General features: G+C 46.5%; 1 protein-coding gene across 1 annotated transcript; it reads left to right on the top strand.

Annotated features, from left to right (window-relative positions):
• Nucleotides 1–1,070: 1,070 nt before the first annotated feature.
• On the top strand, nt 1,071–14,148 carry dselb (dermatan sulfate epimerase like b; the record flags this gene model as incomplete). The annotated part of the gene is made up of 9 exons (XM_080751646.1): nt 1,071–1,586; nt 2,165–2,443; nt 3,946–4,361; nt 5,516–5,795; nt 9,522–9,787; nt 10,563–11,355; nt 12,303–12,608; nt 12,746–13,045; nt 13,564–14,148. 9 exons carry the CDS (start codon nt 1,071–1,073, stop codon nt 14,146–14,148), a joined length of 3,741 nt encoding a protein of 1,246 aa, XP_080607772.1.
• Between the last annotated feature and the right edge of the window lie 1,864 nt (nt 14,149–16,012).

Here is a 16,012-nt window from a genome sequence, read left to right as displayed (position 1 = left end):
AGTAGACCGATATTAGAATTGATCAGCGGATCGCTGTCAGAGGCTCTGCAGCTAGACAGGGACTTCTAACGCAGTAACAGCGGTGGAGATGATGCGTTATGTTCACCGTGGATGATGATGATGAAGTTCATGCATGATGATGGGGACAACACGGAGATTCTGGGTGGCAGTGATTGATTGGACACTGATGTCCATGGATGATGCAGGGATAGCAGTCATTGGGTAGGACACTGATGGACTGATGTATGTCCAAGGAGGAAATACATGTTTTGGGCAGGAGGAGATCATATGTGAGAGTGCAGAGCTGCTGGATCACAGCAGGGAGGCTAAATACACATTAGCCTATACACTGTGAGGAGGATGGCAGCATGCAGCATGTCATTGTTCTTATATCCCCCCCCGGAAGATGCACCATCTGTGTCTACCTTTTACTCAGGTGCACTGCAGCACACAAACAATCAATTACTGGTAAACTGTTATGATACTCTTTTAAAAGGATATATGGATTAGTCATCTTTTTATGACATGATAGGGGTGGGGAAAAGTTTTTTTTTTCCTTTCCTTTCTTCTTTTGTGACTGCTATGTGGGCTACTATTGTGGACTGGCTGATTTTGCATATAATTTTATATTGAAATATCCAATATGGACTTATGGACTATACTGTCATATTTTTGAGCGGTGGGAAACCGCTCCATAGAGTGGCTGTGTGTGTGTCTGTAGCCTTTTTCCTCAGCGTTTTGCCATAGTAAAACGTGTGTGTGTGTGTAGCCTGTACATCCTAGACTTAAATCCTAGTCTGAAGACGTTATGCAAGCACGACCACCGCTCACTTCCCATTGGGTGTGATTTTTTATTATATGACAGGACTAGGACTATTTCAAATTTTCTCTTTTCTCTTATTATATTCTATTATGGACTGTCTGGTTTTTGCATCATACAGACTATTATCATCATACATACTATTATCTCCAGATGTCACATAGGCTATGAGGCTAAAAATGCAAAAACAACTGCACGATAAAATGCAGTGATAACCTGTCTGTAACATGCATTTAATAAACACCTCATAATGTCTAGTAATAATCATAACTGGACCGTCTACCCTGTGATGCTGCTGTCAGTGTTTGCAGCAGGCGCTGCTTTCTCCGGGGTGTTCAACACCTCTTCTTTCTCCAGGGTGTTCAACACCACTTCTTCAGATAGAGACATCTTCACAGAGGACTTAATGCTGCGACTCAAGCTCGCTCCAGACAAAACCACGGAGCCGCAGAGACCCCAGCCCACAAAGTCCCACCCCAACCTGTACTTTAACCAAGCGGATGTGCCGCTGCTGAGGCAGAGGTCCTCCACCACCCACAGCCACATATTTAAAGTCATCCGGACGGCCGTGCTGACCATGTTATCCAACGCAGCTGTTTACATGCCTCCCGTGAAACACCAGGAGTTCACTGGCAAGTGGAATGAGATTTATGGCAACAACCTGCCGCCGCTGGCACTCTACTGCCTGCTGTGCCCAGAGGACTCTGGCGCCCTGCGCTTTCTCATGAAATTCATGGACAGGATGGCAGCCTACCCAGACTGGAAGGTAACTAGGGCTGTTAACAACTAGTAAGACGCCTCAGGGCGACAAGCAATCTCGTTGGCCATCTGGCCAGTGATGTATATCGGACCAGTTACCCATATATGGATACCACTGGTACCCATATATGGAGATCCATGTACTGTAGGAGATATGCTGTGAGAGCCCAAACATGCTTACTCAGTTATTTGTTAGGTGAAAGTCCTATGACGTCTAAGGACATCTGACATCATACATACAATACCTTTCATGCCCATACATGGAGATCCCTGTCTGTAGAACCAGCCACGAGACATAATGTGCCATTTCACATACTAAACTGTTAATAAATTAGTGAAAGTTGTATGGTGTGTGCGATATCAAATGTGAGCTTAGAATAACCACAGTAGAGCACTGCATACAGTGTGTGTGTGTGTGTGTGTGTGTGTGTGTGTGTGTGTGTGTGTGTGTGTGTGTGTGTGTGTGTGTGTGTGTGTGTGTGTGTGTGTGTGTCCAGCTGAAGCTTGTTGCTCGTTGCTCGTTGACGATCGATTGATAAGGTTATCAATTAATGAATGAATCAATAATTTTGCATCCCTATAAAGGTGACCATGGCTCCTAATGACGAGGTGCCCACGGCGCATTCCCTCACCGGTTTCGCCACCGCTTACGACTTCATCCACTCTCGTCTGGACGAGAAGCGACGTGGCGTCTACCTGGAGAGGATCCGATCCGAGACGGCGGAGCTGTACGAGTTGTCCAAGCACCGTGGCTGGGGGAGGCAGTACCTGCACAACCACCAGACCACCAACGTTCTAGCCATCCTGACCGGAGCCATAGTGGCCGGGAGCCACGAGCACCCAGAGTCCATGATCTGGAAACAGGTCAGTGGTGGAAAGCAAGGGTCTTCAACAGGGGGTCCAGGACCCCTAGGGGGTCCTCAGAGTTACTACAGGGGATCCTCCACATTTTTGCTCTACAAGCTGATCTGTGAGCTTGTAGATCTGCTATTTAAAAAAAAAAAGTTTTTTGAAAAGTTGTAAAATTCTGCATATTGAGTACTTTCTACGACATTTTGATACCAACACCTTTGTAATTGTACTTAAAGGGGGCGTGACACGGCCAAAACAGCTAATTATGGCTATCAAATTAGCCAATTTTTTTTAATGATGTCATGTACCCCCATGTTAAATGACCCAATCAAATTAATTTATTGTAGTTACTGTACTGAAAGTAGTACTTTCTGTATAGTAACCGAAATAAATTAATTTGATTGGGCTAATATGGGGGGAGGGGCGGAGTCGATTATCCATATCATTATCTTTTGAAACTGCCCCAAAAAAAGCTGTCCGAGGTGTCTTTCCGACTTTCTAAACCAACTTTAAAACTATCAGTTCTAGGGGTAAAAATGATATAGCATTCGCTATAAAATCAATGGTTAGACCGATAAAAAAGTAAATGTCTTCTTCAAAAAAGGTGTCAAAAAAGGTGTACGAGGGTCAACACGCTTCTCCCCGTCTATGCGACGGTTTTGTCGGCCATACCCTGCTGTCTCTTGCCCTAACCTGACTGGAGCACCCGGGACACCGGAGCAACCGTAGAACGAGGGACCAGCGATCTCCTCCTCCTCCTCCTCCTCCGCAGAGGAGGTCCGCGGCTCATACACTCTGTGTGTGTGTAGCCTGTGTGTGTGTGTGCTTTCGCGCACGTGTGTGTGTGTGTGTGTGTGTGTACACACACAATAGCTCTCGCAGATAGCCGTGCGGTGCAGCGCTAGCCGCGCTACACGCTAACAACAAGGTTGTGCGCGGCACCGCACGACGGACGAAGTATACATTGCGCGGCACCGCACGACGGACGAAGTATACATTCACTACTAACTGATACGGCCCGCCTCCTTTTCAGACTGTTTGAAGAAACACCACGTGACCTACTGTATCATAATGTTAATTTTTGGCCGGTGTCGCCACTCCTTTAAGTAAATTATGAATTTCGGATTTCTACTTTACATTACTCTACATTGCAGTATTTGATATTTTTACTTAAAGGAGTAGTTCACCCCCAAAATGACCTTTTTTCTATTGATTAGTCACGCCATGGAGACTTGAGTTCAATAATACCTTTTTGTATTTGTCGCTTTCCTAAGACAAAAACATTTATTATAGTACATGTACCCCCATTGATTCTGACCCAAATGCATTTGGGTCCCCATCCAGGGCCTTGTATTTGTGTCCCCATCCGGGGCCATGCATTTGGGCCCCTATTCAGAATCAACTGGGCGTAAATTTACTGTAATACATTTTTTGTCTTAGGAGTGCCAAGTCATTTTGGGGGTGAACTACTCCTTTAAGTAATACATGTGAATACTTCCCCACCACTGAACCAGGTGGCGGTGAACTACATGGAGAGAACCATGTTCCTGTTGAACCACATGGTGGACGGCTCCCTCAACGAGGGCGTGGCCTACGGGAGCTACACGGCCAAGTCCGTCACGCAGTACGTCTTCTTGGCCCGGCGGCACTTCAACATCGACCACGCGCGCAACAACTGGCTCCGGGAACACTTCTGGTTCTACTACGCCACGCTGCTGCCGGGCTTCCAGAGGACGGTGGGCATCGCCGACTCCAACTACAACTGGTTCTACGGCCCGGAGAGCCAGCTGGTCTTCCTGGACGCGTTCGTCATGCGCAACGGCACGGGCAACTGGCTGGCGCAGCACGTCAGGAAGCACCGGCCCAAGGACGGCCCCATGGGCCAGTCAACTGCCCAGCGCTGGACTACGCTGCACACCGAGTACATCTGGTACATACGACTAGGGGTGGGCGATATGGAAGAATACGATATCACCATATTTTTTTCCAATCTGTATCACGATACACCAGTGGTTCTCAACCTGTGGGTCGGGACCCCTAAGGGGGTCCCCAAAATATTTTTGGGGGTCCCCAGATGATTGGCTTAATGTGCAACGTTGTTTTCTCACTCAACAGTAAACAAACCAACAACAAGTTTAAGTGTATAGAGGGTATCTGCACATTTCTACAGTGACAATTTAAGGACTTTTTAATACCTCTAAAATGACAAATTAAATATTGGTCAAATTGTTAAATATTAGAGGCAGAAGTTGTGAAAATAGCCGATCTACGTGAGCATATAGTTAAAATCAGTTAAAATATGATTATTTTGGGGGTCGCGTCCTGAAAAGGTTGAGAACCACTGCGATACACAATATTACCACAATTCTTTTTCATGTTATAATAATATAGGCCCCACGCCTTGGGGAGTTGTTTGTCACAATACATTTGCACATACGTGAAATTTGTCCTCTGCATTTTACCCATCCTATAACAACTAGGAGCAGTGAGCAGCCTTATGTGGCGCTCGGGGAGCAATTAGGAGTTAAGAGTCTTGTTCAGGGACCCATCGACACATAGCTCCCTGGCCGGGAATCGTACCTATGACAACCAGGAGCTCTGGCTGGCAGGCGCCCTAACGGCTCAGCTACGGCTGTCCCATGTTGGTTTTCATGGTTATTTTTTAAGTTACTTAACAGTACGACCACCTACAAGGTAACAAAAACTAAAAAAGAAAAAGGAGTAACAGACCATTTAGACCAGTGGTCCTCAAAGGGGAGCCCAGGGACTCTCTGGGTTCTTTTTGGGAGGTCTAAAATTGACCCATGCAAGTATGTAACTCTGACAGTGTATACATGAAATTTCTACATTTTCAGAGTTAAGGGGAGACCTTGACATTTTAAAGTTTGAGAACTACTGATTTAGACCAAAATGCAGGTTTAAATAGATTCCGCAATGAATCTCTGTATTAACAATTCAACAGGATTCTTTTATTAGGCTCCCTCATTGTATCACAATATAGTATGATATCTCTGAAAAGGCATATCGTGGAGACATTGTATCGTCTCACCATTTTTTATCACCATACCGCCCACCCCTATATAGGTACGACGCTGGTCTGGCGCCTCAGCCTCCGCTGGGCTTCGGCGAGGCCCGCATGCACGTCTTCCCCAACTGGGGCGTGGTGACCTACGGGGCGGGGCTGCCCGGCGCTGGCCAGGGCAACACCTTCGTGTCCTTCAAGTCGGGGAAGCTGGGCGGCCGCGCCGTCTACGACATGGTCCACCGCAAGCCAGGCTACTCCTGGATAGACGGCTGGAACAGCTTCAACCCAGGACACGAGCACCCCGACCAGAACTCCTTCACCTTCGCCCCCAACGGACAGGTACCAGTAAGACTCCCTAATCGGGAGATAAGCGACCGTCACGGTTCTCAACCTGTGGGTCAGGACCCCCAGGGGGGTCCCCAGATTATTTTGGGGGGTACCCAGATGATTAACTTAAAATGCAATATTGTTTTCTCACTCAACAGTAAAAAAATAATAATAATAAATAAATAAGTGTATAAATAGTCCAATATGACAATTTAATGACTTTTTAACTCACTTAGCGCCGAGCGAGCCAGATTTCAATATGAATCTGCGCTTATAACGCCAGGAAATAGCTATATTGAATCCCCAAAATCACATTACATAACCAGGTACACGTGCCTGCGAATGCCACAAGATGACCACTAGAGTGAGCCATAGCCCATAGACTTTCCATGGTCCCATGTTAAGTCAGAATAAAAAACGAGGTTCAGGACATAACAGGATGGTACAATGACATGCTCTCCATTGACATTCAATGGACAGGCCGCGGGCCGCCATTTGAGCTCAATACTGCTCAATTCGTGCTTGATCGTCTCAAACCACCATTGGTATGGGCATCGGAACGTATATAGATGCCACACAGAAAGTTTCCGAATCAAAATCCGACCTAGTGAAGCTACGTGAGGGTCGGATGATTTGCATTGAGCCTAGCGGCTAACAGAGGCCTACGTAAACAGGAAGCTATGGCTTAAAGGTGACGTCATAATCGTATCCTTTTTTTTCACGGTTTTCATCTGTATGCTAGTCGAAGGTAAGCTAACCGTTCCGCTCCGTCTATCAACCCAAATTAAAAGCTTAAACAATGCTTTTATATAAAAGTCGCTCCGAGTCGCTCGGCACTAAACGCCATCATTAGTTAGTCGCCCCGAAAGTCGCTCGGCGCTAAGTGAGTTAATACCTATAAATTGACAAATTAAACATTGGCCAAATTGTCAATTATCAGAGGCAGACATAGTGAAAACAGTTTAGTTTAGTTTAGTTTTAGTTTAGTTTAGTTTATTTGATCAACTCATACATTTATACAGGTCATACATTCACATAATCATTGTTACAGGTGATCAAAAGGAATAGGCAGAAGCTGAAAGCTTGTGAATGCCTATCCTACTTATTCATGAAATTAAAAACTCACCCACCGCTATTTTTAAGACCCTTCTAATGGTCCACACCGCCAGGATTTTGCCTACCTTTAACGTGGGCGCGCGCGCGAATCCATTGCGCGATGGTTCACCGATTGCATTCACAATACGATCCAGGCACGGTAAGCAACAAAACACTACAGCCTTCCATCGCTCAAAGCGAAACCTACTGAGCGCCACGCTGGTGTTGCACAACATTGAACCGGATGACATTTCGGCAGACAGGATACAGGCGTCGTTGTCCCGCCCCCCCATTTCCGTTCTGGAACATCCAGATCCGTTTTTTGTGAATAGGGCCGTTCCATAGAGCGCTATGGACGGCGAATCGGCGATCATACTTTTTTGTTTTATAGTTATTAAAGCTAATTGATAACTCGTCATATTCGTCATAAGCAGAGTGGACCCATAAATATAGCTCGTCAAACTCGTCCTATGCAGTGGGTGAGTTAAGACATTGATTAGTTATAAGAGTGTTCAGATTTTTTTTTTTTTTTTTCGTTTCCGTCATAAAAAGAAAACAACAAAAGAAAAAAGAAAAGAAGAAAAGAAGAAGAAAGAAAAAAGGAAGAAAGAAAAAGAGAAAAACCAAAAACAAGAATGTATATAGATAATGGACTTGATAAAAATACCCATTTCATAATTATAACAATTCATAATAATAATTCAAGAAACAGAGATATGTTATAAGAGTATACAAGGTTACCGTCTAGAGAATGATAGTGGAAGAACGTAGGTACAAAGTATTAGTAGGAGAAAAACAAATAAAAAATGATAATAAAAATGAAGACTATGTTTTGCTGTATTTAGCCAGGATATTTAATTTGAGTATCTTTTTAAATTGTAAGATGTTCTTACTGTGTTGCTGTATTTAGCCAGGATATTTAATTTGAGTATCTTTTTAAAATGTTCTTACTGTGTTTAATCTCTTCAGTCAAACTATTCCAAATCTTTACTCCACAAACAGAAATGCACATACTTTTGCGGGTGGTCTGAAGAGTTGCTTGTTTAAAATTGAGTTCCCACCATAGGTTATAGCCCCCCTCCCTTAGCCTGATACTTCAGTCCGCACATCACCACCCCCTGTTGGTGGGTGGTGTGTAGTGTGGACTGAACCCGGAGATATTTTATTTTATTTCAAGCGCGCCTGAAGAGCGGGCGCATTGAATGGGCCAACCAGGGCTGTAGACTTGAGGCACGTGGTATGCTGGTCCGGTCCCAGCCCCCTCCCTTCGGAGCTGTTCTGCCCACGTGAGATTCCGTAGTGGACTCTGATTGGTGCTCTTCTGCCCACGTGAGCCGCTAGTGGACTCTGTTTGGTCCGTGAAAACTGTCATGGCGGAGTCAGACTCGACTCGAATTCTTTTAATAAACAATACAATAGTGCCGTTTCATTACGTTTTAATACCATTTTGCACTAACGTAAACATGCAGTCATATAATATGTTATGAGAAATAACGTATTTTTGCAATGTCACGCCGCGTTGCCGTCGGCGACACACGGGGCTGTGTGTGTGTGTGTGTGTATGTGTGTGTGTGTGTGTGACGTCAATAGGCTTTACCCCGTCCCCGCTGAAGTAGAATCTCCGTCCCCAGGCTCAGACTCAATCCCAAAACGAAGTGTGTGATTGAGTCTGGCGCTTGCAGTCAGGCTACCCCTCCCCATCACTAAACATGTCAAGAATGTTAGCTGGAAGTAGTTTATTTCTTGCCTTGAACATCAGTTGAGCAGTTTTGAACTCGACTAGGTCAGGAAGCTTCAATGTAGGTCCTTGTTTTGAATTTTTTATCTGGGTCAGTTCGACTTTTAACTGTAATGGAGTTTATGCTATCACGCTGTTGGTACGTCGAGCCAGGGTAGTCAAAGCTGCAAGAGTCCTTGAGTTTTACAGTCTCATGTACAGAAGAGGCCAACCTAAAAACTATGCAGCAAATGGCAGAAAGAATAAAACTCTCACATACAGCAGTGTTTGTGTCCATTTCAGCACCTTTCATTTATAATTGTCCAGTTCCTTCAAATCACGTACCACTGTTATCTTGGCAGTATCTCCATTTGGTTTAATAATCACTTTGCAATTTCTGCTCCAAGTACCTTTTTTTCTGTTTCTTGAGCATAACTGTTCCATTTCATCCAATCTTTTCTCCAATTCTTCAATCTTTTGATCTCTTTCCTTGACCGTCGCCTTCAAAGCCAAGACCTCCTTCATCAGGTCGGATAGTGTATCCTGTTGTTTAGTCAGCAAATTCGTCAATTTGCTGTAGTCTATGCGACCGTCTTTGTCAACTGTCTGAACAACTCTCTCTGGAGGCCCGTTTCAAGATCTAATTTGGAGTCCCCCCTGGCCGCGGAAATATGCAGCACCGCAACGCGATAGAGAAAGGGGGCCGCATTGCGAGGGGGGATTCCGATGGACGGTCAGTCGCATTGACCGTCATTTGGACTTTGACAGACCGGCAGTCGGAGGCCCCCCTGGCCGCAGGGCCCGTTTCAATTGAAACTGGTGAAACATAGTTAAAATATGATTATTTGGGGGGGGTTGCGGCCTGAAAAGGTTGAGAACCACTGTTTTAGATGATGGTAGACTGACTTGGTGATTTTGTCCAACAGGTGTTTGTGTCTGAAGCGCTCTACGGACCCAAGCACAGCTACCTGAACAACGTGCTGGTGTTCGGGCCCTCCCCCAGCAGCCAGTGCAACGCCCCGTGGGAGGGGCAGCTGGGGGAGTGCGCCAAGTGGCTGCGCTGGACCGACCCCGGGGTGGGCGACGCCCAGGGGGAGCTGGTCGCCTCCTCCGCCCACAAGGACACCATGTTTGTGAGTGGCGAGGCGGCGGGCGCCTACTCTCCCTCCATGGGGCTGAAGAGTGTGTACAGGTACCGATCTTTTTTTTATTTTTTATATATACGATATTTTTATTCAGCATTCAAGATAAATTGCGACCGTAGGTCGCAGTTTACTCTCAGAACCGGCACAGCTTGTCCATATCCGTCCGGACGGGTAACACCTGATACTGTGGTTCCCCTGACACATCACTGTGACATCACAGGTGACATCAAAGGTGACATCACAGTGATGTCAGATACTCAGAGCAGGGATCTCCATATATGGGCATAAACAGGTGACATCACAGTGGTGTGGCTGGTTCAGACAGGGATCTCCATGTAGGGGCTTGTATGTTGTGATGTCATGGGAACCACTCTATGCCCATATATGGAGATCCCTGATGTCATCAATATTAAGTCCATATATAACAGGACTTCAGCAGGGGAGGGTCCCTGCTTCATCTCTCTCAGCTAAGGGGTCCTTGGCCTAAAACATTTTGAGGACCCCTGATCATTCTATCTGATTGATCTACAGTAGCTCCCTTCCCCCTTGGGAAAATCGCGCTTTTTCGAACGACCATCATTTCGACCGGAGCGTTAGCGACTCACCCCACGGAGGTTAGGGTTAGGGTCAGGGTTAGAGTCGGGTGTCGAAAAGATGACATGTTGTAAGTGATCCCCATGTAGTAACAGCGACACATGTAGTAACAGCGACAAACTTCCCTTTGTTGTTTTGCTATGGAAATAACTGTCATGAAAACTATATTTCACCCACTTTCTTTTTACTTTTGTAAAGCTGATGAATCTGGTTGTGATTGTGATCCAGGGCGCTGGTCCTGCTCGACTCGCAGACGCTGCTGGTGCTCGACCACGTGGAGAAGCGGGACGACTCGCCCGTGTCGTCGCTCAGCGCCTTCTTCCACAACCTGGACATCGACTTCAAGTACGTGGCCCACCGCTCCCTGGACCGCTACCACGGCGCGCTGATGGACGTGTGGGACGCCCACTACGAGATGTTCTGGTTGGACGCCGAGGGCCGCAGCCCCGCCCCCAGCATCCAGGAGGCAGAGCAGGCGGCCGAGTTCAAGAAGAGATGGACGCAGTACGTCAACGTCACCTTCCCCGCCACAGGCGCGGTCAGCCGGGTGGCGTACGTGATGCACGGGCCCTACGTCAAGGTGTCCGGCTGCAGGTTTACGGACAGCAGCCGGGACGGGGTGAGGCTCTCTCTGATCGTAAACGGCACAGAGAAAATAGTCTCCATCGCCACGAACCACAAAGACATCGGAGCCCGGTGGAGCTATCTGGGCTTCGGAGGTCACGCCAAAGTGGAGGGCGGACGTCGGACCGTGCGGTACGGCCTGGGGACGACGCGGCAGCTCGTTCCCAAGCCGCCGATCGGTGGCGGCAGCGACGACAATCAGCTGTTTGATTTTGGCTTCACGGTCAACGTGGTGGCGGGGGTGGTGCTCTGCGCGGCCGTGGGGTTTGTGAGCGTGCAGAGGAGGTTCTACGTGTGCTTCAGCAGGCTGATGCGCTACGCCCTCCTGACGGTGCTGCTGCTGTGGATCACTGAGCTGCTGCTGGTCTCCAACAGCTGTGATCAGCTGCTCTGTGGGGTCAGTTCATGCATTTATTTCTTTCCAGTTAACAGAACAGATGTATAGACATACATATAGTTAAGTCTATACTAATGTTAGTGGTCCGAAAAGGTGCGGGCTGACTAAGCTGAGGCTTATTTTTGTGGGGGTCCGCTCATTGTTCCGCCGGTCCGTTGTTCCGAGTAGCGTCGGCAGGTTAGTTACTCGTCACGGTTACTGAGGTTAGGTTTAGGGTTAGGGTTAGTTTTTGTGTCGGCATACCGGCCCGTCAGCATATTGATGCGGACCCATTTTTGTGTACCCTATTTGAAAACTTTTTTTATTTTATTTTTATTTTTTAAACAAAGCGTAATAGCGCAGTTTCAAACATTGGTTTAACTAAATTGAAAATATCTAAAAAATAATAATCTAAGCAAGAGACTTAGATTTTGTCTACCCTATCTGAAAAGTAACAAAAGTTTCGAAACCAAACATTGGTTGAACGAAAACTGAAAACATTGGATATGTTAAAACTAATAAAAATGTCAAGCTAAGAGACAAGTTAAGAGATACGTTTCATTAAATACAATTTACAATTTAGGCATTTAGCTGACACTCTTAATCCAGAGTGACTTACAATAAGCAAGGTAATACATCAATACATCAATACATCAAATACATAGAAATATCAATCTAGACAAAAATAACGTAGGTAGACCAAGCTGTACAAAACCTGAAAAATGCTATCTAGCTTTTATGTATGGTCATTGGGGGGTAGGTAAGTGCTATACAGGCCTATAGGTGGAGTCTGAAGAGGTGAGTCTTCAGGCCACGGTGGAAGCTAGGGAGTGAGTCTGTGGTTCTAAGTGCAACAGGGAGTTTATTCCACAGTTTGGGGGCCAAGAGGGCAAATTGTCTAGGACGAGTGGAATTTTGTCCTGACAATACAAATAGTTTTTATGCTGTTGTGTTGTTTCTATGTGAAGGTGAAGTGGAAGACGCGTGTCAGCAGCATCAGCGGTGATGCTGATGCCAGCAGCGAGCGCAGTGTTCAACACCCGTACAATCAGCATCCCTTCCCCCTCCCCACGGTGCTCATAACCTCCCTGCCAGGCTCTGGCTCAGAGATACTCCAGCACCTTTTCCACAACTCCTCCGACTTCCTCTACGTCCGGGTCCCCACGGAGCACCTCCTGGACATCCCCGAGACCGACTTCCAGCTCCACCCGCTGGCCGACGCCTGCCAGTGGTCGCGGTCAGACGCCGCGGCGGGGCGCTTTACCATGGTCCAGGTATAGGGCTGTCATGATTACTACTTTAAGTTGACACTTTAAAGGAGAATTTCGGGGGAAAACGATGTTCGAAAAGTTTGAGAACCACTGAATTAGACGATGATGTACTAATGGAGACTGTCCTGCTGTCCATCCAGGGCTGGCTGCACTCGCTGGTCCACAACACCCAGCAGCACCTGCACAACGTCCCGCTGCAGAGCGAGGGCGGGGCCCGGGTCAGGCAGACAATCAGAGCCTTCTCCTCTTCCTCCTCCCGGGACAGGAGGAAGAGGACGGGGGGGAGGAGCCAGCTGAAGGCCAAGCGGCGAGCCAGCCTAGAGCGAGACGCAGAGGACGTCCGGGAGATGAGACGCCACGTGGCCCAGTTCCCCAACGCCAGGGTGGTCCTCGGCATGCAGAGTGGGAGCTGGACCCTGAAGCTGCCCTTCATCCAGGAGGTTAGTTAGTTAGTTATAGTTTATAGTTTCGGTCATGATGAGCCATATTGTACAATATGACATTTCATACAATATAAACAAAACAAAAAAACAGCGCAAGGCAGCTATACCAAAAAGCTGGTAGGCTGAAGCTTTAGTTTATGCCATCGCCTACCCTTCTTACTTTAAATAAACTACTGTATATAAAACAGAAAAACAATTGCTGAATAATGGGTAGAAACAAAAACAAAGACAATATTATAGTAACGCATAATATTTCATAACCATATTAATTTCATAAATGTTCTTACATTTGCAAATAGAGCTACCCATTTTAAAATAATTCTCACGGCTATTCCATATTTGTATCACTTTTTGCAGATGCACATTTGCTTTTTAATATTTATTCTGTCCCTATAGTTGCTTTAATAATAATGTGTTCCCCTCAACCAATACCTGCTCTTTTTGGCTTCAAACAGTCTCTCAGTGCAGAACTGGGAGTCGATTATGGTGTGCTTTGTAAATGCTATACCATACAGGTGGTGGGACCCTCGCTGAGGTCCATCTACGTGGTCAGAGACCCCCGGGCGTGGATCTACCGCATGCTGTACGACAGTAAGCCCAGCCTGTACACGCTCCAGAACCTCCGCCAGCAGCTGTCCTTGATGTTCAAGGAGGGCGACGGATGCCCTACTCTGGCGCCAGAGTTCAGAACTATACCCAAGCTGCTGGCCTCGGCCAACGCCAAAGCTGTGCTGCTGCTCGCCCACCTGTGGCTGGCGCACACGGCCGCCTCGCTGCGGGTCACGGGCGACGACGACGAGGCTCTGCTGCCCGCGGAGGCCCGCCCGCTCCGGGTGAGGCTGGAGGACGTGGTGCTCTGGCCGCGGGAGACGGCCCAGAGGATACACGCCTTCCTGGGGACGCCGCTGGCGCCGGCCGCCCTCAACCAGCTCCTGTTGGCCACCTCCGCCAACCTGTCCAACCTCATGCACGAGGGGGACGTCTCAGTGGACAGCATTAACGCGTGGAGGGAGAACATGTCCCGGAAGGATGTGCACTTGATAGAGGACACGTGTGGCAGTGTGATGGGGAGGCTGGGTTACGACCGCTTGGACAGTTAACATTAGTGACTTTAAGCAATGACGGCAGTGCGCTATGGTAACCGGACATGGATCAGTGTCAATCTGCTTGCCGTCGTAGCCCTTCCTACTACGGCAGAAGCTACCTTTCCACGTAGCGCCTACAACATCTGCTGCATAGACGCGTCACCATGGGAACCAAAGAGTTCAGTGATAGGGGTGGGAACCCGTCGCCGACGGCTGTTTGCTTAACGATTTTGACTGCTACGCCGATCGCGTCATAGCAGCTGTACTTCCGCCTGACGGAGCCGTCCTGAAAACCGTCCAAGCTTAAAGTCCCTACTATTACTGCTGCTGCTGCAGGTTCAGCTGCACTGACACAGAGGTGTCTTGTTTACTGTAGCTTCCCATCTCTCCCTAAAAAGTCCTATTTTTCACTGAGCGTTGATGTAAATTTAAAAAAAGATATATAAAAGATAACAGATTATTTATATATTGTACGAAAATATATGCTTAAAGGAATAGTTCACCCCAAAAAAAACTACTTATCTTAGAGTTAAGATTTGTGACCGAAGGAATCGGAAGGGACAGGATCCAACATTGAGGAACTGGAATCGGTTCCATCACATTTAGGAACCGTTTCTGGATCAAAAAATGTTTTATTGCACTGGCAGAGCTGGTTATGTGGACTTCACGTCTGGTACAAAATGTATAGAGTTTTGTAAAGCGCCTTGGGTTTATGAAAGGCGCTATATAAATGCAAGTTATTATATTATTATTACAATTACAATACCGCTGGTTCTCAAACTTATGGACCACCATAACTCTGAGAGTGTACAAATGGAACCAAATGGACCCTACCAGCTGAGGAAACATCCATGAATTCAAAGCTTCATGGGGTTTGTAATTGATAGGGGAAAAAAAGTCATTTTATGGGTGAGCTACTCCTTAAGGAAAAACAAAAAAGGGTAGCTTTATCATCTCTGTGTTCAAGCTCTGTATCTTATATTGTATTTGTTTGGTTGTACATGAGCTCTTACCTTATCACTAACTATTTAGGGATTTTTCTTTTTGACTATTTTGAGAAAAAACATATTGTAAATAGTTCAAATAGCCCAGGGGTCTTCAACAGGGGGTCCGGGGCCCCTAGGGGGTCCTCAGAGTCACTACAGGGGGGCCTCCAAATCTTTGTGTGATAGAATCTTTGGGTTCCCCTTTTTTATATTAACCACTTGAACCCTAGTGTCCTTATTCTGAGAACTTTAGACAAAAGTAGCAGATCTACAAGCTTGCGAGGCGTTGTGATCTTGTAGATCGGCTATTTTCGGCAAAGAGGTTTGGTGTAGAGGGGAAAAAGAGCAGACTAAGTACAGAGTGAAAGGTCAAGTTTATTATGTATTGACGGTTCAAGTGGTTAAATATCTGAAGACACAAATTGACATGAATCCAAAATACACTGATGATTGTGCCGTCAAACGATGAAACTATGGAATCCATGAAAAGGTAGTGGGGGTCCCTGCTTGGGGTCCTTGGCCTGAAAACGTTGAAGACCACTGAAATAGCCAATCTACACGCTCACTTGCGATGCAAATTGGCTAATTGAACTGTTTCAAAATGTCTTTTCAAAATAGTAAAAGCAATGCCTAAAAAGTTTAAGGGGGTGAGGCAGCGCGCAAGATAGGGCCCTTATTCTCGTTATAGGACAAACCTATGTTTGAAAAGGGAAAAATGTTTTACATTAAAATGTTTCAAGGAGTTTTAATATATTTATAACGTTTATTTATTTAACTTTGGAGAAAGAATTGTTCTTGTGTGTAAAAGTGCTGGTTAGATTGTTAATGAATTATAAATGATGCGCATTCTTTGAGTGCTGCTCCCCTTTATTATGGGATCTACAAAAGTCTGC

Source organism: Nannobrachium achirus (genome assembly GCF_963921795.1).
Source record: "Nannobrachium achirus genome assembly, chromosome: 21".
Lineage (NCBI taxonomy): Eukaryota > Metazoa > Chordata > Actinopteri > Myctophiformes > Myctophidae > Nannobrachium > Nannobrachium achirus.
Note: the sequence above shows the minus strand (reverse complement) of the source record. Positions and strands in the feature narration are given on the sequence as shown.